The 18,888-nt window shown below is 36.2% G+C and overlaps 1 protein-coding gene across 1 annotated transcript in view; it reads right to left on the reverse strand.

The window, feature by feature from the left end:
* Positions 1-235: 235 nt before the first annotated feature.
* The window catches only part of LOC110456882 (S-adenosylmethionine decarboxylase proenzyme-like), a 19,632-nt gene continuing 979 nt past the window's right edge, over positions 236-18,888 (reverse strand). Inside the window, exons 2-12 of the mRNA XM_021507912.1 lie at positions 9,254-9,340; positions 8,800-8,926; positions 7,316-7,390; positions 7,093-7,120; positions 6,524-6,566; positions 6,045-6,099; positions 5,387-5,467; positions 5,003-5,095; positions 4,278-4,352; positions 3,868-3,948; positions 236-3,212 (exon numbers count right to left, since the gene is read on the reverse strand). Coding sequence (XP_021363587.1) covers positions 3,078-3,212; positions 3,868-3,948; positions 4,278-4,352; positions 5,003-5,095; positions 5,387-5,467; positions 6,045-6,099; positions 6,524-6,566; positions 7,093-7,120; positions 7,316-7,390; positions 8,800-8,926; positions 9,254-9,340 — 880 coding nt within the window. The 3' untranslated portion in view covers positions 236-3,077. The remainder of the gene's footprint in view (positions 3,213-3,867; positions 3,949-4,277; positions 4,353-5,002; positions 5,096-5,386; positions 5,468-6,044; positions 6,100-6,523; positions 6,567-7,092; positions 7,121-7,315; positions 7,391-8,799; positions 8,927-9,253; positions 9,341-18,888) is intronic.

Consider the following 18,888-nt stretch of genomic DNA (forward strand, 5'->3'; position numbering starts at 1 on the left):
ATTGTGTTAGAACTTTTACATTAAGAAGTGTCAGAAACAGTGCACAAGAAGAACCTACATTTACTTATGATATTTGTCAATTAATGAAGATCTCTCTAGCTACGACTTTCGAGAAATAGCCATACCAAGCACGGAAGGCGATTTGAACAGTGATGATGGTGGGCTGATGATTTCCTTGCAAAATATGAACAGGCTGAGAACAGTGAAGGAAAACAAGGAGATAAGCATTTTCACTGTAATTCTTTTTATTCAATAAATCTTACGTTAAGCAAATAATCAACAATTGTACATGATCACTCTAAAATTCCCAATGTTAAATGTTACGATCTTCCATTTATATCTTAATAAAATTACTGTCATAATCTATACCTGGTAATTAATTTTAGTAAAACAATTTTTATAACAAAAAAAGAGAAGTTAGCAATTACCTGATGATGAGTATGTCCTTTTCAGTGCAATGTACTATAATTCACCTTCCCTAACTTTAATTAATATTATTATCATTAACATCAATGCTGACCTACTTGCACTGTCAAACAACGGGCAAGTCAAAGGTTAGCGGGAGTTTCCTCTGGCCCTGACATCGGACTTGGACATTTTGACAGATAGATATCTGGTACCTATAAAAATACCTGCTAGTCAAAGGGCAGGTAACCAGTTTATATACAGTAGCTATTCCAAATTGCCCAGACTTGGTACAAATCCATTTGCTTCAAAAACATTCTTTTTAGAAATTTCATCTAAATAAGTTGATAAATTAAATTACTCGCCTGATGATAAGGTTTCCAGAAATAACAAGTGGTTTAATAACAGTAGCAATAAACCAAATAAACCTGTCATGTTCACCATGTACAAGTTAGTATGGTGAAACGATTCCATACCTACCACAAAAATACCTGTACAGGTTATTATAAATTTCATTTATTTTACAAAAATTATGAAACAAGTTATATAAGTGACTCTTGTTGGCCCCGCGGGGTGTTAGCGCGCAGGGAGGAAACTGGAGGACCCAGAGAAACTTCATGTGGTTGGGCAGTCGACCCCATACCTTTTCAGGTCTGGACGGGAATCAAACCCCGGCCGCATTGGTGAAAGGCAAGTGCGCTATACACTGCACCATCCGACCACCCTTAAAGATTAGTAAGATCAAATGATGCCTTAAATGTTACTTCTGTCAAAGAACAGAAAACAAAAACAAAAAAAACCAAAAAAATAACAACAAAAACAAAGTAAAATTCAGACAAATCGGAGCTACAATTTAACACTTTCCTGTTTACCGTCTACAGTACATTAAGCATGTTTCCTGAAGGTTCCTTTGTTAAAGTTTACATCGGATATTCTAGGGATCCAGTAGACTGCAATACCTAGCAATGTAAGGGGCTCGGGGAAAATCTACAAATCCAGCCAAGGATAATGTTCGTAAATGTTCTCTCAAGAAGTCTTATGTGTAGGATTCATATTGTTTTATTATAGTGTACAAGCACTCATATTATTAGCACAATCAAAATTATGATCTACAAGACATCTCTATGCAACCTTAAATAAATTAATGTACTAACACCTCAAATTAAAACATTCCTTTTAAAACTTGTCTCTTTATTTCTGTCTCCTATTCTTTGTAAAAATAAAGTTGTGAAATCTAACCTCGGCTGTAAAACATTACCTTTGTTGTTTTGAATTGGCAAGGCATTTATTTTACATATCTGACCAGTTTAGCAATGACATTTCAGCTTTAAAATTGTTTTAAAATAACTACCAATTCAAACTCTTGGTTTTAATATAACAAAGGTACTGCCGAGACGGAGCAAGATATGCCTGTAGCTTGCTAGGAAACATCCATTTATATTCATTGTAAAACAATGGGTCTTACTGACAATTAACTCTTCTATCTACTCATACCAAATTATTGAAATGTATTAAGAAAACGACTACATTTAGTATTACTGAGATCTGTTTTAATTATTTCATTGATGTGTTAAAATAGGAAAACCTAGTGTAATTTACTTACATAGCCAAAGGAGTATGACACTGCGCTCCTATCTTACCTTGCCTTCTAAAAAATTTCTGCACAAGGTTTACTTCCCTTCGCACATATTCAACTCAAAATAAAACCAAAAAGTTTGAAAAATAAACAATGGGCTACAACTCTGTATAAAGTGAGACGAAAAACACAACATCAGAATGCAACACTGCCTATCCAAGATACTTCAATTTAACAAGTTGTATTTGTGTCATTATATACCTCTAAATGAGTAACGGTCAAATGCATGCGTAACAGTGAAATAGTGATTGGTAGCAGCTCAAAATTCATGTCTAACGGTACTGTTACGCTAAAACAGCTTTGGGAGAAAACTGAGGTTCCTTGCTTAATTACGTTCAAGGATTAAAATGTTCACAATATAATTCAACATATCATCATCTCTCCTCCCAAAATTAATCACTTCAAGATTAAAATCCCATGGAATAAACCATATCCATCTTGCAATAATCTTACGCCTTGTAATAAGCCCACCCAATTTTACTACAGTGCAGTAGAGATGCTGCAGTAGAAATGCTAGCAAATGCTATGTCATTGTGCTGTAATAAGTCCACCCCTCTGTTTTTGAGTCAGAGATTATGTGTTGGCCCTGTGGGCTTATTGCAGGATAAAAACGGTAAATGATTTTCAGTATGTATACTTTCTTGTGTTGTACTTTGAGCAATTCATTAAGTTTTGAAGAACTTTCTTCCATAAATACATTGACACACAGTCATAATCAGGCAAGAATAGAAGCTCACAGAGCTCATAAAATGGATTAAGAATTCAACTAAAATTACAATTTTCCACGAAGAACAAATTATCTCAGTTTCCGTGTAAGAAAGGAGAAAAAGAGTCTATATTTCTTTCTATTTTTTCTAGTTATCCACAAAAACACTATATCATCAACACACATATCTGCAATAATTAACACTGAAGTAAACACAGCACACATGCTGCTAGGTAACGGGGGAAGTCTCTCATTGGAACACTGGGCACATACAGGGTGGAGTGTCGACAGGCTGGGGACAGCTAGAGAGAGCCTCCCGCAGGCTAAATCCTAGATAACAGGCCGAGTGAAGAACGAATAGGTCAGATTGTAGTTCTTGAAGAAGCAGAGCTGGTGGTCATTGCGGACATAACCTTTGACATCTTTCTTTGCCATCTCCTTATGGTTGTCTTTGGCCAGCGACGCCTGCAGAGGACACATAGATGACATATTAATCATAGTGATGAAAGCATTAGACAAATTAAAATATTAGACAAATAAAACGGACAAATTTGTGAAATGTATATCCCCTTCCTGCTGGATATGTAACATCTTTTGCATCTCATTATGAATCTATGTCCTAAAGATACTTCATTGGAAGCAAGAATTGACCTATTTAACGGACAGTCCAAAGTTACTGGCGTGTAAAAGGGCACGCTAACAAGGTTATGCTTCACAACATGCTGTACTTAAATATATTTAAATAAGGTTTTAATAAAGTTATACAATTATTTAGCACTGAATGTGGCAAAATACTTCAGCTAAAAATATACATCTACAAAAGCATAGGCTCACATAAAATATTTATCAACCCTCTAAGTTCCTCTAAATTTTAAAGAAATCAGTTCAAAAATTGACAAAGCAAAACTGGCCAGCAAAAAAAACCCAAGGGAAATAACTCACAAAATATGTTGCAACATTCATAAAATGTACAGCTTAATCACCTTATTGCCAATATCTTTCAAACTGAAATGAAACTCCTACTTTATATTCATAACACTAAGGGGAAAAAATCTTTCATAGATGAATGATCATATATACTACATCACTATTTGAGTTCATCTGTGATCATATACTTTACCTTGTTAGCAAAGACGGTCATGAGAAACTTGCCCGGCCTAAAGGTGGCCAGTACCTTGTTGATCAGTGTGTGGTACGATTCCTGGAATATACAGATGTTACATATAAATCTACAATGTTCCTTTCTCTTATTATCATTTATTGAATTGTGTCATATTCAAGGACATTTGAGCTGGCGTAAGCTCCCAACTGGTTGAACAATTGATAAATTACACAATTGTGCGCACCATGTGTGCAATGTGTGCACATTTTATTTTTGGTGTGTTGTGCTGTCACACAACGGAACCATACTAAGAGTTAATGAAAGCAAAATTACCATTCCATTTTTTTAAGCTATTAAGTCAAACCTCTTTAAAAAGATATTGCATGTATTTCTAACTTTGAAATTACAGATATTACAACAAAGGTTACCTGGGGAACATTGGTTTCAAAGCTGACGTAGGAACAGTGAGGCTCGGGAGTCACATGGATGGTGATGTAGTAACCCTGTACAGGTTAAAAACAGATGTAAAGTCTTTATAACTCCAACGATGAAATGTTTTTTCTATTGTGATGTTATGAATTACCAGGGGTTTATCAGGGTACCTTTTGGTCCATGTAAAGGACCCATTCCCAACTGAAAAAGTGGATTTTTTTTCTTTCAAATCTGCCCCTTTTAAATCCCCAATTTAGAAATGATCTAAAATAGAAAGGACATAATGATCATGTTGTTATAAAGACAGGCTTAAATAAAAGTTAAACAATCTAATTCTATATATTCAGAGTTGTTATAATGATACAAATTTCCAAAGATATCTATTACGTCATTTTTTTTTTCCCCAATTTCATTGCAGGGTCCGTTTCCCAAAAACCCTGATAAACCCCTTATCACTTGTGATATCTTCGTGATAAGGCATGTTCATCTGTCATAAAATCAATGCCCTAAATTTGCATAGACCACATTTCTTAAGGTACTATTATCTAATTTACTGGACAAGATTTTGGGCTACTGTCTTCCACCTTGTCTAGTTATAATACAGCCTTTACCGATTACTTTGTTTACAATATCAAGTGTTTCATCGTCAACAATAAATAAGGTGAAATTTCAACTTCTCGTAAGTATCTTTTGCTGTACATTAACGTTTGTAAGAACTCACCCCTGGCAATAGACCATTCATGGAATACCCGCAAGGCTCAAACAGGAAGTCATCAATTTGAACTCCTGGAACAATATCAGATATACCGGATTCCTTGAGAAAAAACAAAGACACAAAAATTAGTAAAACTATTTACCTAATTTTTCAAATATTCAGTGCAATAAAATAACAGTGCAACAAATTAAATGGAATTTCTAAAGTGTCAATAGCATTTTAACTGGTTATTTTGTCATGACAATTTTTTGCCGATTTGGTACAAAACAAATAATTTCATTTTTGTTTTTCATTTCTTATTTAAACTTCTTGTTCTATTTCAAAAGTTGTGTCGTACATATACCTTGTGGTAAATTTTGATGGATGATGATTGTCATTATTATAACTCACCTTGGTGGCTTGAGCAGCTGTCTTAGAAACATCTTGGGTAAAAATGGCCATCTTCTCACGACACATATCCCACATTAGCAGGTGTCAAGGTCAAGGAGAAATATTTGGTGTAGACTTATTCATATACTAAGCACAGGGGCTTGTGATTTTCGATTTAGGCTTAGATCTTACTATCTTGTCCCATTTCAAAACTCAATTTTTGTTTTTTTGTTGTTGTTGCTTTTCTGAGTGTTAACTTGACAATTGTGCTAACAGCATAATTTACATTAGTGTAATTTTTTCCAAACTCTGAGACAGTTATGAAACAATTGTGTGTAGTTGATTAAAAGTTCAAGGGAAGCATGAATAGTACCTTATGGGAGCAAATTACACACACTCAATATACACATAAGTCAAAGAAGAGACACAATATCCTGATTGCTACCAAGTATGATTTTTAATGCTCAAATTTTCGATATGATTACTTTTCGCAAATTAATGCTCAAAATGAACAAAATAGTTTTTCCCTAATATATTCATTTGTAAGAAATAACATGATTTATTAAAACATTGAATTCTTTTTAAGAATTTATTGAACGGAGCAGTTTACTGATAGAAAGTTTCTGAGAAAAAAACATAATGTTGGCAAGCGCGATCGTGTTTACCACATAAAGGATATTTCCACTGTTTGGTCGGGTAGAGTAACGCCTTCCTCGTCCAGTGTGTACAGATGCCTGTTAATTATAACACATCATCAGTCATATACTGCAAAGGTCGACATATTTGAGAGTGCTGTAATCTTCATGAGAATTTTTTTGTGAGCTGTCAGTACTATGTGTCAATGTTTCCACAATATTTATCTTCTAATTGGCTTATTAAAAGCAAAGGTACACCGTAATTATTTTTGAAATTCCCATGGAAATATTTTCACTTTTATTACATTTTTTTAACACTCCCCAAGCAAAAATATTTTTTCAAGAAATAATTAAATTACCCACATTTTTCACAAACAGGATACCTACCAGAAATTACTTTCAGATATAACATAGAAAATATTTTGAAAATCACTTTGGGAAACAAATTTCAAATGAAACATGATACAAACTTGATTTTCCCCCTTGTATAATATCACTTTTACCCACAAGTATGCCAACGTACCAGCAGTCTCTGTTAATGCGTCCCAGGGTGTAGGCTGCTCCATCTACAAAATATACATCACCAAACTTATACATCACCACACTTATACATCACCACACATCACCACACTTATACATCACCACACTTATACATCACCAACCTTATACATCACCACACTTATACATCACCACACTTATACATCACCAAACCTCAAACAAACACCTTGGTATTCCTATCAAACGAACACCTTGGTATTCCTATCAAACAAACACCTTGGTATTCCTATCAAACAAACACCTTGGTATTCCTATCAAACAAACACCTTGGTATTCCTATCAATCAAACACCTTGGTATTCCTATCAAACAATACCAAGGTGTAAAAGGTGGTTGCTTGATTATTAGACAGTGTTGTTATTTAGCATGAACCCATCTTACTCAAATTTTCCCTGTGCCATATCAACACATGAATTTGAATTTTGATATTTATTTCTTAAAGTAATGTATGATTGAATATCAACTGGCATATATAATACCTTTAATCTTTATAGATGTTCTTTATACATCAATATTATATTTTATCAGTACTTACTTTTAAAGACTTTATCCAGGTGACTGACCTATAAAACAATACAAACACATTTCAATCTACAGCACATTGGATGAGATAGATACTGCAGCATTTTTACCAAAGTGATAATTTCTACACCACAATTACTCTCTTTTGCAAAAACACTGCTACAGTAATACCAATGGCTGCTACAGTTTGACCAATTTCACTAAGTTACAGTTCTGCATGCAGTTAGCAACCCTACCTCATCTTCAAATGTGCGATGGATGATATGTTGTTGCTCTGGCCGGGCAAATTTCTTCCTCGAATAGAATATGTCCTACAAAAAAAAGACAACAAAATTTGTTGTAACCATTTCTACACAATGAAGAAATTGGGCTTTTTTTGCAAATGGATTTACCTATGAATTTAACAAGAGAGCAGTCATTTCTATTCCAGTAACTTTTACATGACTAAAAATATTTTCTGATATGTTAATAATGTTTAACATTACCAAAATCCTTTAATGATTTTAAAACACAAATTCCACAATAAGTGATCTGTTCTTACATGCATTAGTATTCTCTGATAGTTTTCATTCAAATATTATCCAATCAAAACCTTCAAATTTTCATATACATTTATAAACTAGAACTGTAAGCCAAAGGCTGAACTCTACACTTATTGAAGTATATAGGTCATTCACATACTTCCTGTACCCTCTCTCAATGCCAAATGCATACTTGCTAACCAAATCTTGTTAGCCTAGATGAACGAGTTTTGCTGAAATCGTCCTAGTAGTTAAGGAAGAAACGTCGGGACAAAGATTTTTAACAAAGGGTCACAACTCCTTAAATAGGGCCGAAATGAAAAAATACTACTTGGATGCACCACGTCAATGGGCAGTTGCCATATCTGTAAACTTTCTTTGAAATTGGCCCCGTAGATTAGGAGAAGTTGTCGGGACAAGGATTTTTCAACATAGAGCCATAACTCCATAAAAATGGGTCAGGGAAAAAATACCTGGATGCACAACTTTTGGTGGTAGTTATCATATCTAAAAAGTTTCGTTGAAATTGGGAGCATAGTGTTGGAGTAGTTTGTGGAGATTTAATTTTTTAACAAAGGGCCACTACTCCGTAAAAAAGCGTCAGATTGAAAAAACAATACCTGGATGCACAACTTCAAGTGGTAGTTATCATATCTGGAAAGATTCATTGAAATCAATTCAAAACTTTAGAAGGAGTTGTACCGGACAAAATATTTCAGGAATTTTTCAACAAAGGGCCATAACTTCATAAAAAAGTGTCAGAATGTATAAAATAATACCTGGATGCACAATTTCAGGTGGTAGTTATCATATCTGGAAAGTCATGTTGAAATTGGTCATTACTTTAGATGGAGTTGTTCGTACAAACTTTTTATATACGGACGGATAGACAGACAGACAAGCTGACTCCAGTACACCCCGCCCCCCTAACTTTGTTGTGGGGGGTATAATGATATCCTATAAATACTTCGTTGCGGGGGGTATAATGATATCCAATAAATACTTCATTGGGGGGGGGGTATAATGATATCCTATAAATACTTCGTTGCGGGGGGTATAATGATATCCAATAAATACTTCATTGCGGGGGTATAATGATATCCTATAAATACAGATGTCAGTTTGGAATTCTTTTGAAAGGAGTTAAGTCAAACAACGACAACAACACTCTCTAAGATGGGAGACAATCTGATACATACAAACACGATGTCCAGCCCACACTTGTTTTTGGCCAGTCTGAGTAGGGGCTCGATGGCCAGTAGAAGGGTGGTCTTCCCACACGTTTTCAGGATAAATCGCTCCTTGGTCACAAACATGCTGCTCTCACTATACAAATATACATGAAATCTTCATAAAAATACCATCTTGAATACCCTAATTTTCTTCCAACTTTGCATATGCAAAATACACATATCAATTAAAATTGACAATTTGGATATCTCTATCCCTCAAAGAGGCAACCTTTGACCTCTGGTTCAGGTGAGGATATATGTATTTGTTTAAAATGTGCTGTACCTTGTCAGCTGGTGATATGAATATGATGTCATTACATTTATATCCAATATTACTTAACCAATGTAAGACCCTTTTTAGAAATTTAACATATGTTCCCTGATACTTGTTTATAATGATCCATCGAGACGACCCACTCACCTGAGGACGTAGGCATCCATGTCAGGGTTAGACATCTTACTCAGGATTTCACATCTGACAATGTGTAGCAGGTCCTCCCAGTCCTTCCTGTAGGTTGTTAAAGGTGTACAAAGGCTTATTATAGTGTACAAAGGCTTATTATAGTGTGCAAAGTCTTATCATAGTGTACAAGGGCTTATTATAGTGTACAAAGGCTTATTATAGTGTACAAAGGCTTATTAAAGTGTACAAAGGCTTATTATAGTGTACAAAGGCTTATTATAGTGTGCAAAGTCTTATCATAGTGTACAAGGGCTTATTATAGTGTACAAAGGCTTATTATAGTGTACAAAGGCTTATTAAAGTGTACAGAGGCTTATTATAGTGTACAAAGGCTTATTGTACAAGGGCTTATTATAGTGTACAGTCTTATTATAGTGTACAAAGGCTTATTATAGTGTACAAAGGCATATTATAGTGTACAAAGTCTTATTATAGTGTACAAAGTCTTATTATAGTGTACAAAGGCTTATTATAGTGTACAAAGGCTTATTGTACAAAGGCTTATTATAGTGTACAAAGGCATATTATGGTGTACAAAGTCTTATTATAGTGTACAAAGTCTTATTAAAGTACTTATCAGGGAAAATAATACTGAAAAATTGGAGGAAATTTCGTTTTGTGTAAATGTTCCCATTTTCAGGACAGACATGTACAATTAGCACTAAATTGTTCAAACATGACTATGTATTCATACATTGTATGGATTAAAGGCATTTAGAATGAGCAAGTTTCAGACCCATTGCCAACATGAAGAATGTCCACACCAGAACTAGTTTATAAAGTCACAACGCAAACATTTCTATATGCATAAAAATCCACTTTTCCAGTACCAGTATATATATACAAATACAACAAGTCATGTTTTATATATATGAAGATATATATTTCTTCGCACAATGATAAATATTGACTAATCAGAGAGCAAAATTTGCTGTAAAAAAAATAAATTCATATTATATGTTGTTATTCTAGGATCCAGTTGACAGGTGATTTATGGTTCGGACAATGTGGGGAAGTTGTTAACCTGTGTCCTGATCATTGGTTCATTGCTATAACTGGAATGTTGTCCAGGCTGTACTCCACTCGCCCAATGTCCAGGTCTAGTAGATTCTATGCTAGGTTAGTGAAAATTGTCAATGCTATTCACTCTAAAAATATAAGTCATACAAGTAGAACTATACAAAATATGTCTTTGTTTGTATGGGGATTATTAAAGGTCCTTACAACAGCTAAGGTCTTGGCAAAATAATCTCTTATATAAATCTAATACACCCCCTTTGGTCCCAATTAAAGTTGACATCTCTACATTTACAAGTAATACACAAGTAATATAAGAAATCTTTAATGTGTTCCAAATACTTTCAGGAATTTATAAAAAAAGATGCTAAAAATAGAAAAAAAGTTGCAAAAATAAAGTTTCTGGAAGACGTAAACAAAATGGACCAGCTAGATTTGTTGAATAAAATTAATGGTCACGTATTCCTAAATGTGTATATCTGTCACAATACCTGCAGAGTTCAATTTGAATACATTCAGCTTTATTCAAAATGTGTGGATCGGTAGCCCACCTCTATAACAATCATTTTAATCGAGAAGAGCGCCCACGTAGCAGGTCGGCTTTTCAGATGCTCAGTGAGTCAGTAAATAAAACAGGCCTTGTGCAGCCTCTCTTTCACTTTCTCCTTTCTGTGGATACACCCATCAATAGATTGCAAGACAGAGCTGTGTACTGAATAACAGACTTTTGAGAATTTAGCTGTATATAAATACTGATAGAAAAAATTACAAATTTATGTTTGCTGCATCACTTAGATACCCCAGGAAGCAGTTGTTGTTGTTTTTTTACAAGAAACAGCAGACTACAAATTGTTCATACTGCAGCTAGAATTGATCAATTACCTGGTACGTCAAAATGAAACTTTTCATTCTGCAAAGTTAAATTACATGTACTATATCATATACATACTAATATGACTCCTAAACCAACTGCCATTTATATATATTTATAGGTAATTATTGATTTAAGGAAACACATATAGTACATGTCTGGAACTTGATACACATAAGAGTGGTATAGCTACTGTAAAATGGACATTTCCTTTTTATCATAATGCAGATATATATTACACTGTAGACAAATTTGCATACCGTTGGTAGTAATGATGTGCCAGGTGCTGTAAATGGCCACAGATCTTTGTCTACACCAGCTGTGTCTGAATACAGACTAGTTCTTGTTCTCATTTGCTGACATATGGGTCTACGCTAATAGTACACCAGTAGATCTAGACAGTGCCATGTGACTTAGTACATCAGATAGTCCAGGCACGTATCTGGAAGGATTCCCCCTCTTATAGTACACCAGTAGATCTAGACAGTGACATGTGACTTAGCACATAAGATAGTCCAGGCACGTATCTGGAAGGATTCCCCCTCTAACAGTACACCAGTAGATCTAGACTGCTGGCAGTGTGACTTAGTACATAAGATATTCCAGGCACGTATCTGGAAGGATTCCCCCTCTTATAGTACACCAGTAGATCTAGATAGCATTTTATGAAAAGTTTCTGAAAAGGGCCGGTTTCCAAAACGGCCCCTTCTCTGATTCAAATTTCCTGTTGGTGGTGCATTGCCCATGCCGTTGTGGTCACAAATCTATAAAGTATAAAGATTTAGGTCACTTGGTTTGTTTGTTATGGCTCCTCAAAGTTGTACCTTTCAGAAGCTGTCTAAGTGTTGATAAAATGTGCATGTTATGTAAAATATTAATGAAAATCTAATCAAATGATGGTCACCGTAAAGAATACATTCATGGCATGATTGTGACAAAAAATCATGTTTCCATCGCGCCATTTGGCTGTTTTATGGAAGAAACAATCTCAAAAATGCCATTTTCGATGATAACATTTTAGACACAAAAACTGTGTTTTTTAGAGAATACACCCTTTTATGGGCGTTGGATGCAAACCAATTTTTATCCTATTAAACAGTACGTAATATGCTATTGATGAGAGGAAAAATCATCAAAATGTAAGTGGTGGAACATTTTCAAATGTTGGGTTGAATTAGCCTATGGTTGAATTGCCGATTTTCGACTTTCTTTAGATAATTAACAAAAAAACGAGAGTATTTGCTCGGTATGTTGAGAATATGTACACAGATATGAAAAAAAGTGAGAGAAACACTTTTTCATAAAAAAAATCCAAGATGGCTACTTCACAAGTCCCCGTGGTTGAAGACATTGGCTGACAAATAGACAGAACAACAAACAAAACGTGTTCCTTATGATTTTGGTTGGTTTTCGCATTTACGGGAGTGTTCATAGCTACGGGCGATTGTATAATACCTATATTTATAAGTTTGGTTAGTCACATGGTAACGGGGATCTTTCATATCGAGCCCCAAACATACTTTCGACATATGCACTCCGTTGCCGCATGGAAAACTATTTCAAGTTTTGTCGGAATTTCTTTACCTGTGGTTGTAATGGTCGAGGGTTTTCCAGCGTCCTGTAATACCCAAGGTAGTACAAGATACTGGAGATGTGCGCACACATTCCCATCGTTCTCTCTCCAACTGGGCACTGGCAGTAGTAGTCCTTTATTGGGGCCTCAACATCGGGTGAAACGGTGAACCGTATCCAAACGTTATATTTCGTTTGGCTTTTGTGTCGAGAATGTATTTGACATCGGAGAAGGTCTGGGGAGTGCTGGTAAAGCCACACCTCATAGTCTCCGTCATCACTTAAATGTTCGGCGATGTAACCAGGAGCCAGAGATATCTGATACGTTCCACACGTAATGGTTCTCAAGTAATCAAGATCGAGACGGGGAAACAGTACGGAAGATGCATCCATCTTGACAAACTCGGACCTTGCCCGTCTAGATAGATCCGGATCTGTCTTGACTCTCTGAGCTAAACCATTCGGTGTTGTCAAACGGTCCTTCATACGTTCAGCCATTAGCCTATCTTTGGCATCTCTCTCTGGAGATCTCTGGTAGATCGGTCCTCTAATACCATTCAGACAGGCTGTGACGGTTCGAAGCAAAGCCTCGATGACATTGATAAAGCTGTTAGACACCAATTGCGTTCGGAAGAACGTCCAGTGTTTCAGACGACCATGATAGGATTCCACAATCCACCTCGATTTGGTGATAGTTCTGTCAAGATTTGCTTGGACGTCAGAATGTTGACTTTGACCGGGTTTCAGGTATGACGGCATGCTAGCATTGAGGCCAGAGGCTTCGAGAACTGGTAGGACATCTCTAAAACCTCGGTCAACGACAACGTTGTCGTCTGGTTGTAGCCAAGTAACTAGCTTGTCCATGACTTTTTTTGTAATTGTAGCATCATTTTCGCTGCCAGTGAATGGTCCTACTGTGTCCAGAATGTAGCCATCTGGTAAGGCGATGCTCATGAATTTGAGATAGTTTCTCTTCTTCTGGCCACAGTAGGACATTCTCTGGAGCTTGTGGTCGGAGCTTTTCTGGATATAAATATAGGTGCCATCTAATATGGCAGTGGCTTTATCTCCAAAAAATGCTTCTGAAAAGACAGTATTGTGCCCGAGCAACTGTTCTCTTGTCAAGTGATCCGGACCTAGAAATTGTGGGACTATCGATGTGTCTAATGCCTGTACTATGGAGTGGAAAGTTTTGGACACACTTGACTTGGAAATTCCAAAAAGAGAAGAACACTGACTCCAGGAAATGTCGGTTTTCAGTTTTACCCAGAACAGTAATAGAGCATCGTGTGTAGTCTTGGTATATATACCAGATGAAAGATATGGGGAACAGTGCGAGTGGATTTCGAGGAACTGATCTTTGGACCAACCTGTCCAGGCCATGCATGCCGAGTCATCAAGAGAAGAAAAGCTTATTGTAAACGCAGACTGGTTCTGTGAAAGGACGTGCGACACCTCTAGGAGGTCATTAATGATTTCGGACGATTTTGATGGTAACTGAGATTCCAAGGAACCTCTACCATCAAGGACAACCTCTGTAGACGGATCTAAGTCGTTACCAATAAGGTGAATGGAGCAGACGCGGGATGAGGTGGGACACCACAGTTTGTGTGAATAGATCAGGTGATGTCTTGCACGTTTTGGTAAGACTGATGATTTTGTTCCATTTCTTGCAAAGGTAACAAGACAGAGACAGCATTTTTTGTGTGAAGATGATCCATTCAAAAGATCATGAAGGGTCAGCAACGGCAGGATATGGGACGGGGAGTCGTCTTCTTCCTCTATTTCCTGGTTCTGCTCGGGTTCAGGTTCAGGCTGATTTTTGTTCCGAAGATACTTCATGTAGCACTTCTGGCAAATAAGTGCTTGTTCCTTTGCTGACATCAATCCTTGTTGCACCAGCGTATCTAGGAGCCATTTATATTGTGGACTATTTACATTGCGTGCACTTCTGTTCTTATTGCCACTACGTTTCTTGAAGTATACTTGACACCCTTCTCCAACACATTTACCCTCCATCTTGAAACAATAACGATTGGTTTATGAAGCGTCGATAAAGTAACAAAATAGCAAGCCACCGATGATTGCTGTAAACAGCTAATACTTAGTAGTTTGGTACAATTATGCGAAAATGTGTGATAAATAACGAACAACTAATTACACAAAATAACAAGACAATATAATAAATCACATTCAATACCTCCAAGAAGCGCAGAATTGATTGATTACTTAGAACAAAATAAAGTATTTCATATGGATAATCTATCTATTCGATGTGGCGTGGTCGGCAGGCACAAAGAAAGTGAGACAAGTCAGGGTCCCAACCCTGACAGAGCCACAACGCTTTGGAGATGGGACAATAAAACAAGGAAAGTGAGACAAGAATAGCTAGCGTCGAGTCAATGATTCCGTAAACGTATAGACAAAGACAAGAAGATACGGATAAATGTACAAGGCCACACGATCAGAAAATTCAGAAGAGGACAACTTGAGATAGAACAGTATTCATGTATCAGGGTGTCCTCAGTGTAAATCTTTATATCGATACTGTTTATTTAGTCGTTACACATCATAAAACTGTCATGAAAATATCCGCTCTGATATTCAATATAAAAGTTTGTATATAATAAGCTATATAATAGGGTTTCAGACAAGGTTGTTACTCATTTCCCCTTTTCTTTCAATTTACAACCACATTCAGGCGGCGATATGAGAACGTTCCACCACATGGAATTAGCTGATTTTTGGTACACATATGAAACAAGTAAAGCTCTATCCGATTTTCTGATGGAAATTTGCATCCAAAACTATATAACGGGAGAAAATTGCAATTTTATGGCATTTTTCTTCATAATTGTGTCTCTGCAAGTGCATTTTCATCCGAGAATTTTTTTTTTTATGTTTTATGAATAAACACGATGTTTTGGAAATATTTATCAAAAGAAATTTATACTATGTTGCGAATTACAATTTCGAGATAACCTTCTTTTATTTACGAACTTATGTCTTTGATGCTGAAATTGACAACTTTATAAAAATACATTTTCACTGAAATTATGAAATCTGGGTGTCGGAAAGGTGTAAAATTATTCTTCGGAAAAGAAAAAAACAGTAGTTGAGCTAGATAAGAAATTATACGGGGGCAGGCTCCTATGGAGAATTAACATTACTGGAAACAGGCCCTTTATCTGAAAGTTTCTGAGGTGATACTCAATTAAATACAGTTTGGCTTCATTTTATTGAATGTTTGTGAAAATCTATCAGAAGGTTTCTGAAGTGATAATATTTAAATATTTTGCACTCTTGTGACCTCTTATTAAGAAGAAGCTGGATCAGCTTACATCGACGTCAACGCTACCTGAAAACTTATTGCCATGTCCCTCAGCCCCTGGAGGGTGAGCCCTTTAGCTGCTTGAGTATAGATTCAATCTAAGGACCTTTTCATTAAATGATAGTGAAAATCCACTGCTTTGTTTAAGAGATTTTTAAGGTTTCACTCCTTATGACCCCATCCTCCAGCCCCTTGTGGATGGTCAGCCCTTTTTGAGTTCAAACTACATCTTCATCATCTATGGTGTAATAGATGATGGTGAAAATCCCCCACTTATGGCCCCACACCTCAGCCTTCCCCCTAGGGGTCCATCCCTTGTTGAGTAAAAGATTCTGTTCCCTCCACAGGCTAGTGATACCCCTAATGTTAATCAAAATTGAGGCAAGCTGGATGATGGAGTATAAAGGCAATCATAATAGGTCAATTGTTTGTACCCCATGTATATACAAGCTTATAAAGGTTAAGAAAACACCCACACTCAGTGATACAGAAATTTATGGCTAATGACATTCCAATATAAGGCAATTTAAAAAGCATAAACAATATATTCACACAAGATGTTCATGTTATTCTTATTATTTGTCTTGGTATAAAAAGTATGTTGACAATTCAAAAGTGGTCTGATCTCTTTTATCGTTGATAATCAGACCATGCAGGGGCTTGTCACCGTATTGCTTTTCATGAAAACACAAGGTCACATTGTAGAACCTTGTTTACAAAATGATCATAAAAACACATTCCAGTTTATACTGCCAGCTTACACTATTTTTACTGAAGACTAAGTGACGACTCAGCAATTTGTTAAATAGGGTCAAAAAACCAGTGACTGCTTTTTATCATGGTACTCAAACTAGACATACCTGGTAGTTAATTTTCAAATTTAAAAAAAAGTAAAATGAGCTTAAATGAAGTTTTTCTGCACTCCCCTTCAACAGGTGATTATGTAAAAGATGTGGATTAATTAGGTTGCCTTACAAGCGTCAGGTGTAGGGAAATTCCCTTAAGCTAAGCGGAAGAGCATCGGGCTGGAGAGCCAAGGGTCGCGGGTTCGAGCCCTAGCGACGGCACTATCTTTATCACTATTTCTCGTCCTATTACAAATTGGTGCCATTGACCCTCCCCGTTCAAAGTAGGAGAACCCTTGGCGAGGAGTCAAAGAACCTGGGTTGGTGTTTGAAAAAAGGGGGGAATAGTGTAAAAGATGTGGATTAATTAGGTTGCCTTACAAGTGTCAGCTGTAGGGAATTTCCCTTTAGCTCAGCCGTAGAGCATTGGGCTGGAGAGCCAAGGGTCGCTGGTTTAAGCCCCAGCGACGGCACTATCTTTATCACTATTTCTCGTCCTATTACAGATTATGACATCATATACCTGGTAATATTGTTATCATAATGTCATAGTATTGGTTTCTTTCTTAATACAATCTGTCATATCTTAGGGGTCACAGAGAAATCATACCCAAGGTGATTACAGAAATTTTGAACAGGTAAAACGGGAGACAATTCAATCAAAGATGGGAGAAAAATAGAGGCGACTGGAGAGATTGTATGCTGGCCCCTGGGCTTATTGCAGTATAATTACGGTAATAACAGTATAAATGACATTGCAGTAATGTATGTATATGAAAACATATCCTAACCTGTTTCTATTTAGTATGTTTACTGTAGGAATAGGCCTACATTAGGTTGGTACCACATGGCCTATTAAACAGAGCAGCATGGGGTCGTAAAACATTTTTACTTTCCATCTGCTGCAACCAACTTCCAATACCGAAACTCAGGACTGAGGCCAAACAATCTTACAGTATCTCTACTAAGTTACTAACTGTTCTGGTTGAGTGCTTGAAAGTGAACAAATCATAACATAGAAAGCGTGCTGTTTCTAAAATTTTTTACGTTTGCTTGACCTCGAGATGTCATGAAAATAGCCCCCAAAAATAGTGGTTGATTTATATCTCTTCAAAGTTTCAATAAAATGCCTTTTGTATCTGAAAAAGTTATAATTACTTCAAACAAGCTAGGATACTGCTTTCAATTTTGACCTCAACTTAAGACCTTGACCTTGATGTAAATCTATCAGAAAACAACATCAGATGGCTCAATTGGAGATAGTTCCAAGGTATGCTGTCCCGTGTCTACAGCTCATTTATATCCTATTTTAAAAGTCAATATTTCCTTTTGTCCACATTGCACAAATGTTGAACCAAACATCTTTTAAAGCAATGACATCAAGTCTTTAGTGTAATACAATTGTTGAAATTACTAAGTCATCATAATACGGCGATGAACACATCAGAGGAAATTGTTGATATTTACATGTGCAACTGAAAGATAATAGTGTGCTTCCACCAGGGATCGACCCGCAAACCCCAGGTTCCTAGTTGGAAGCTCTACCACTAAGCTAAAGGGAAATTCCCTCTAGCTCGAAGCTAGTAGGCGACCTTAATCCTATGTACAATCAAAACCTGCCACAGATGTAAACACCAGATTCCTATAGCTGTGGGCTCTGTGATGAAATATTTCTTGGAGGGGGGGGGGGTGGTCACAAATAAGTTTCTAAATTTTCATTGGTATTAAGAAATTAACACATGAAAATGTTACCATCCAAAGAAATCAGAACATCAGAAAATCATTTTTGACTAGAAAAAGTAATTCACCTCAAAATGGTAGTAAAGTTTTGAAATGTTTATATATATACCATGACTCATTATTGTTCGCTGTTAAAATGCATCAAAACTGGAAAAATATGCGGTAAAAGTTCATAAAATATTGGGAAATACTTAATTCACACTTGATTTCCCCCCCC

The sequence above is a fragment of the Mizuhopecten yessoensis genome, unplaced genomic scaffold (assembly GCF_002113885.1).
Source record: "Mizuhopecten yessoensis strain PY_sf001 unplaced genomic scaffold, ASM211388v2 scaffold8937, whole genome shotgun sequence".
In the NCBI taxonomy this organism is placed as follows: domain Eukaryota; kingdom Metazoa; phylum Mollusca; class Bivalvia; order Pectinida; family Pectinidae; genus Mizuhopecten; species Mizuhopecten yessoensis.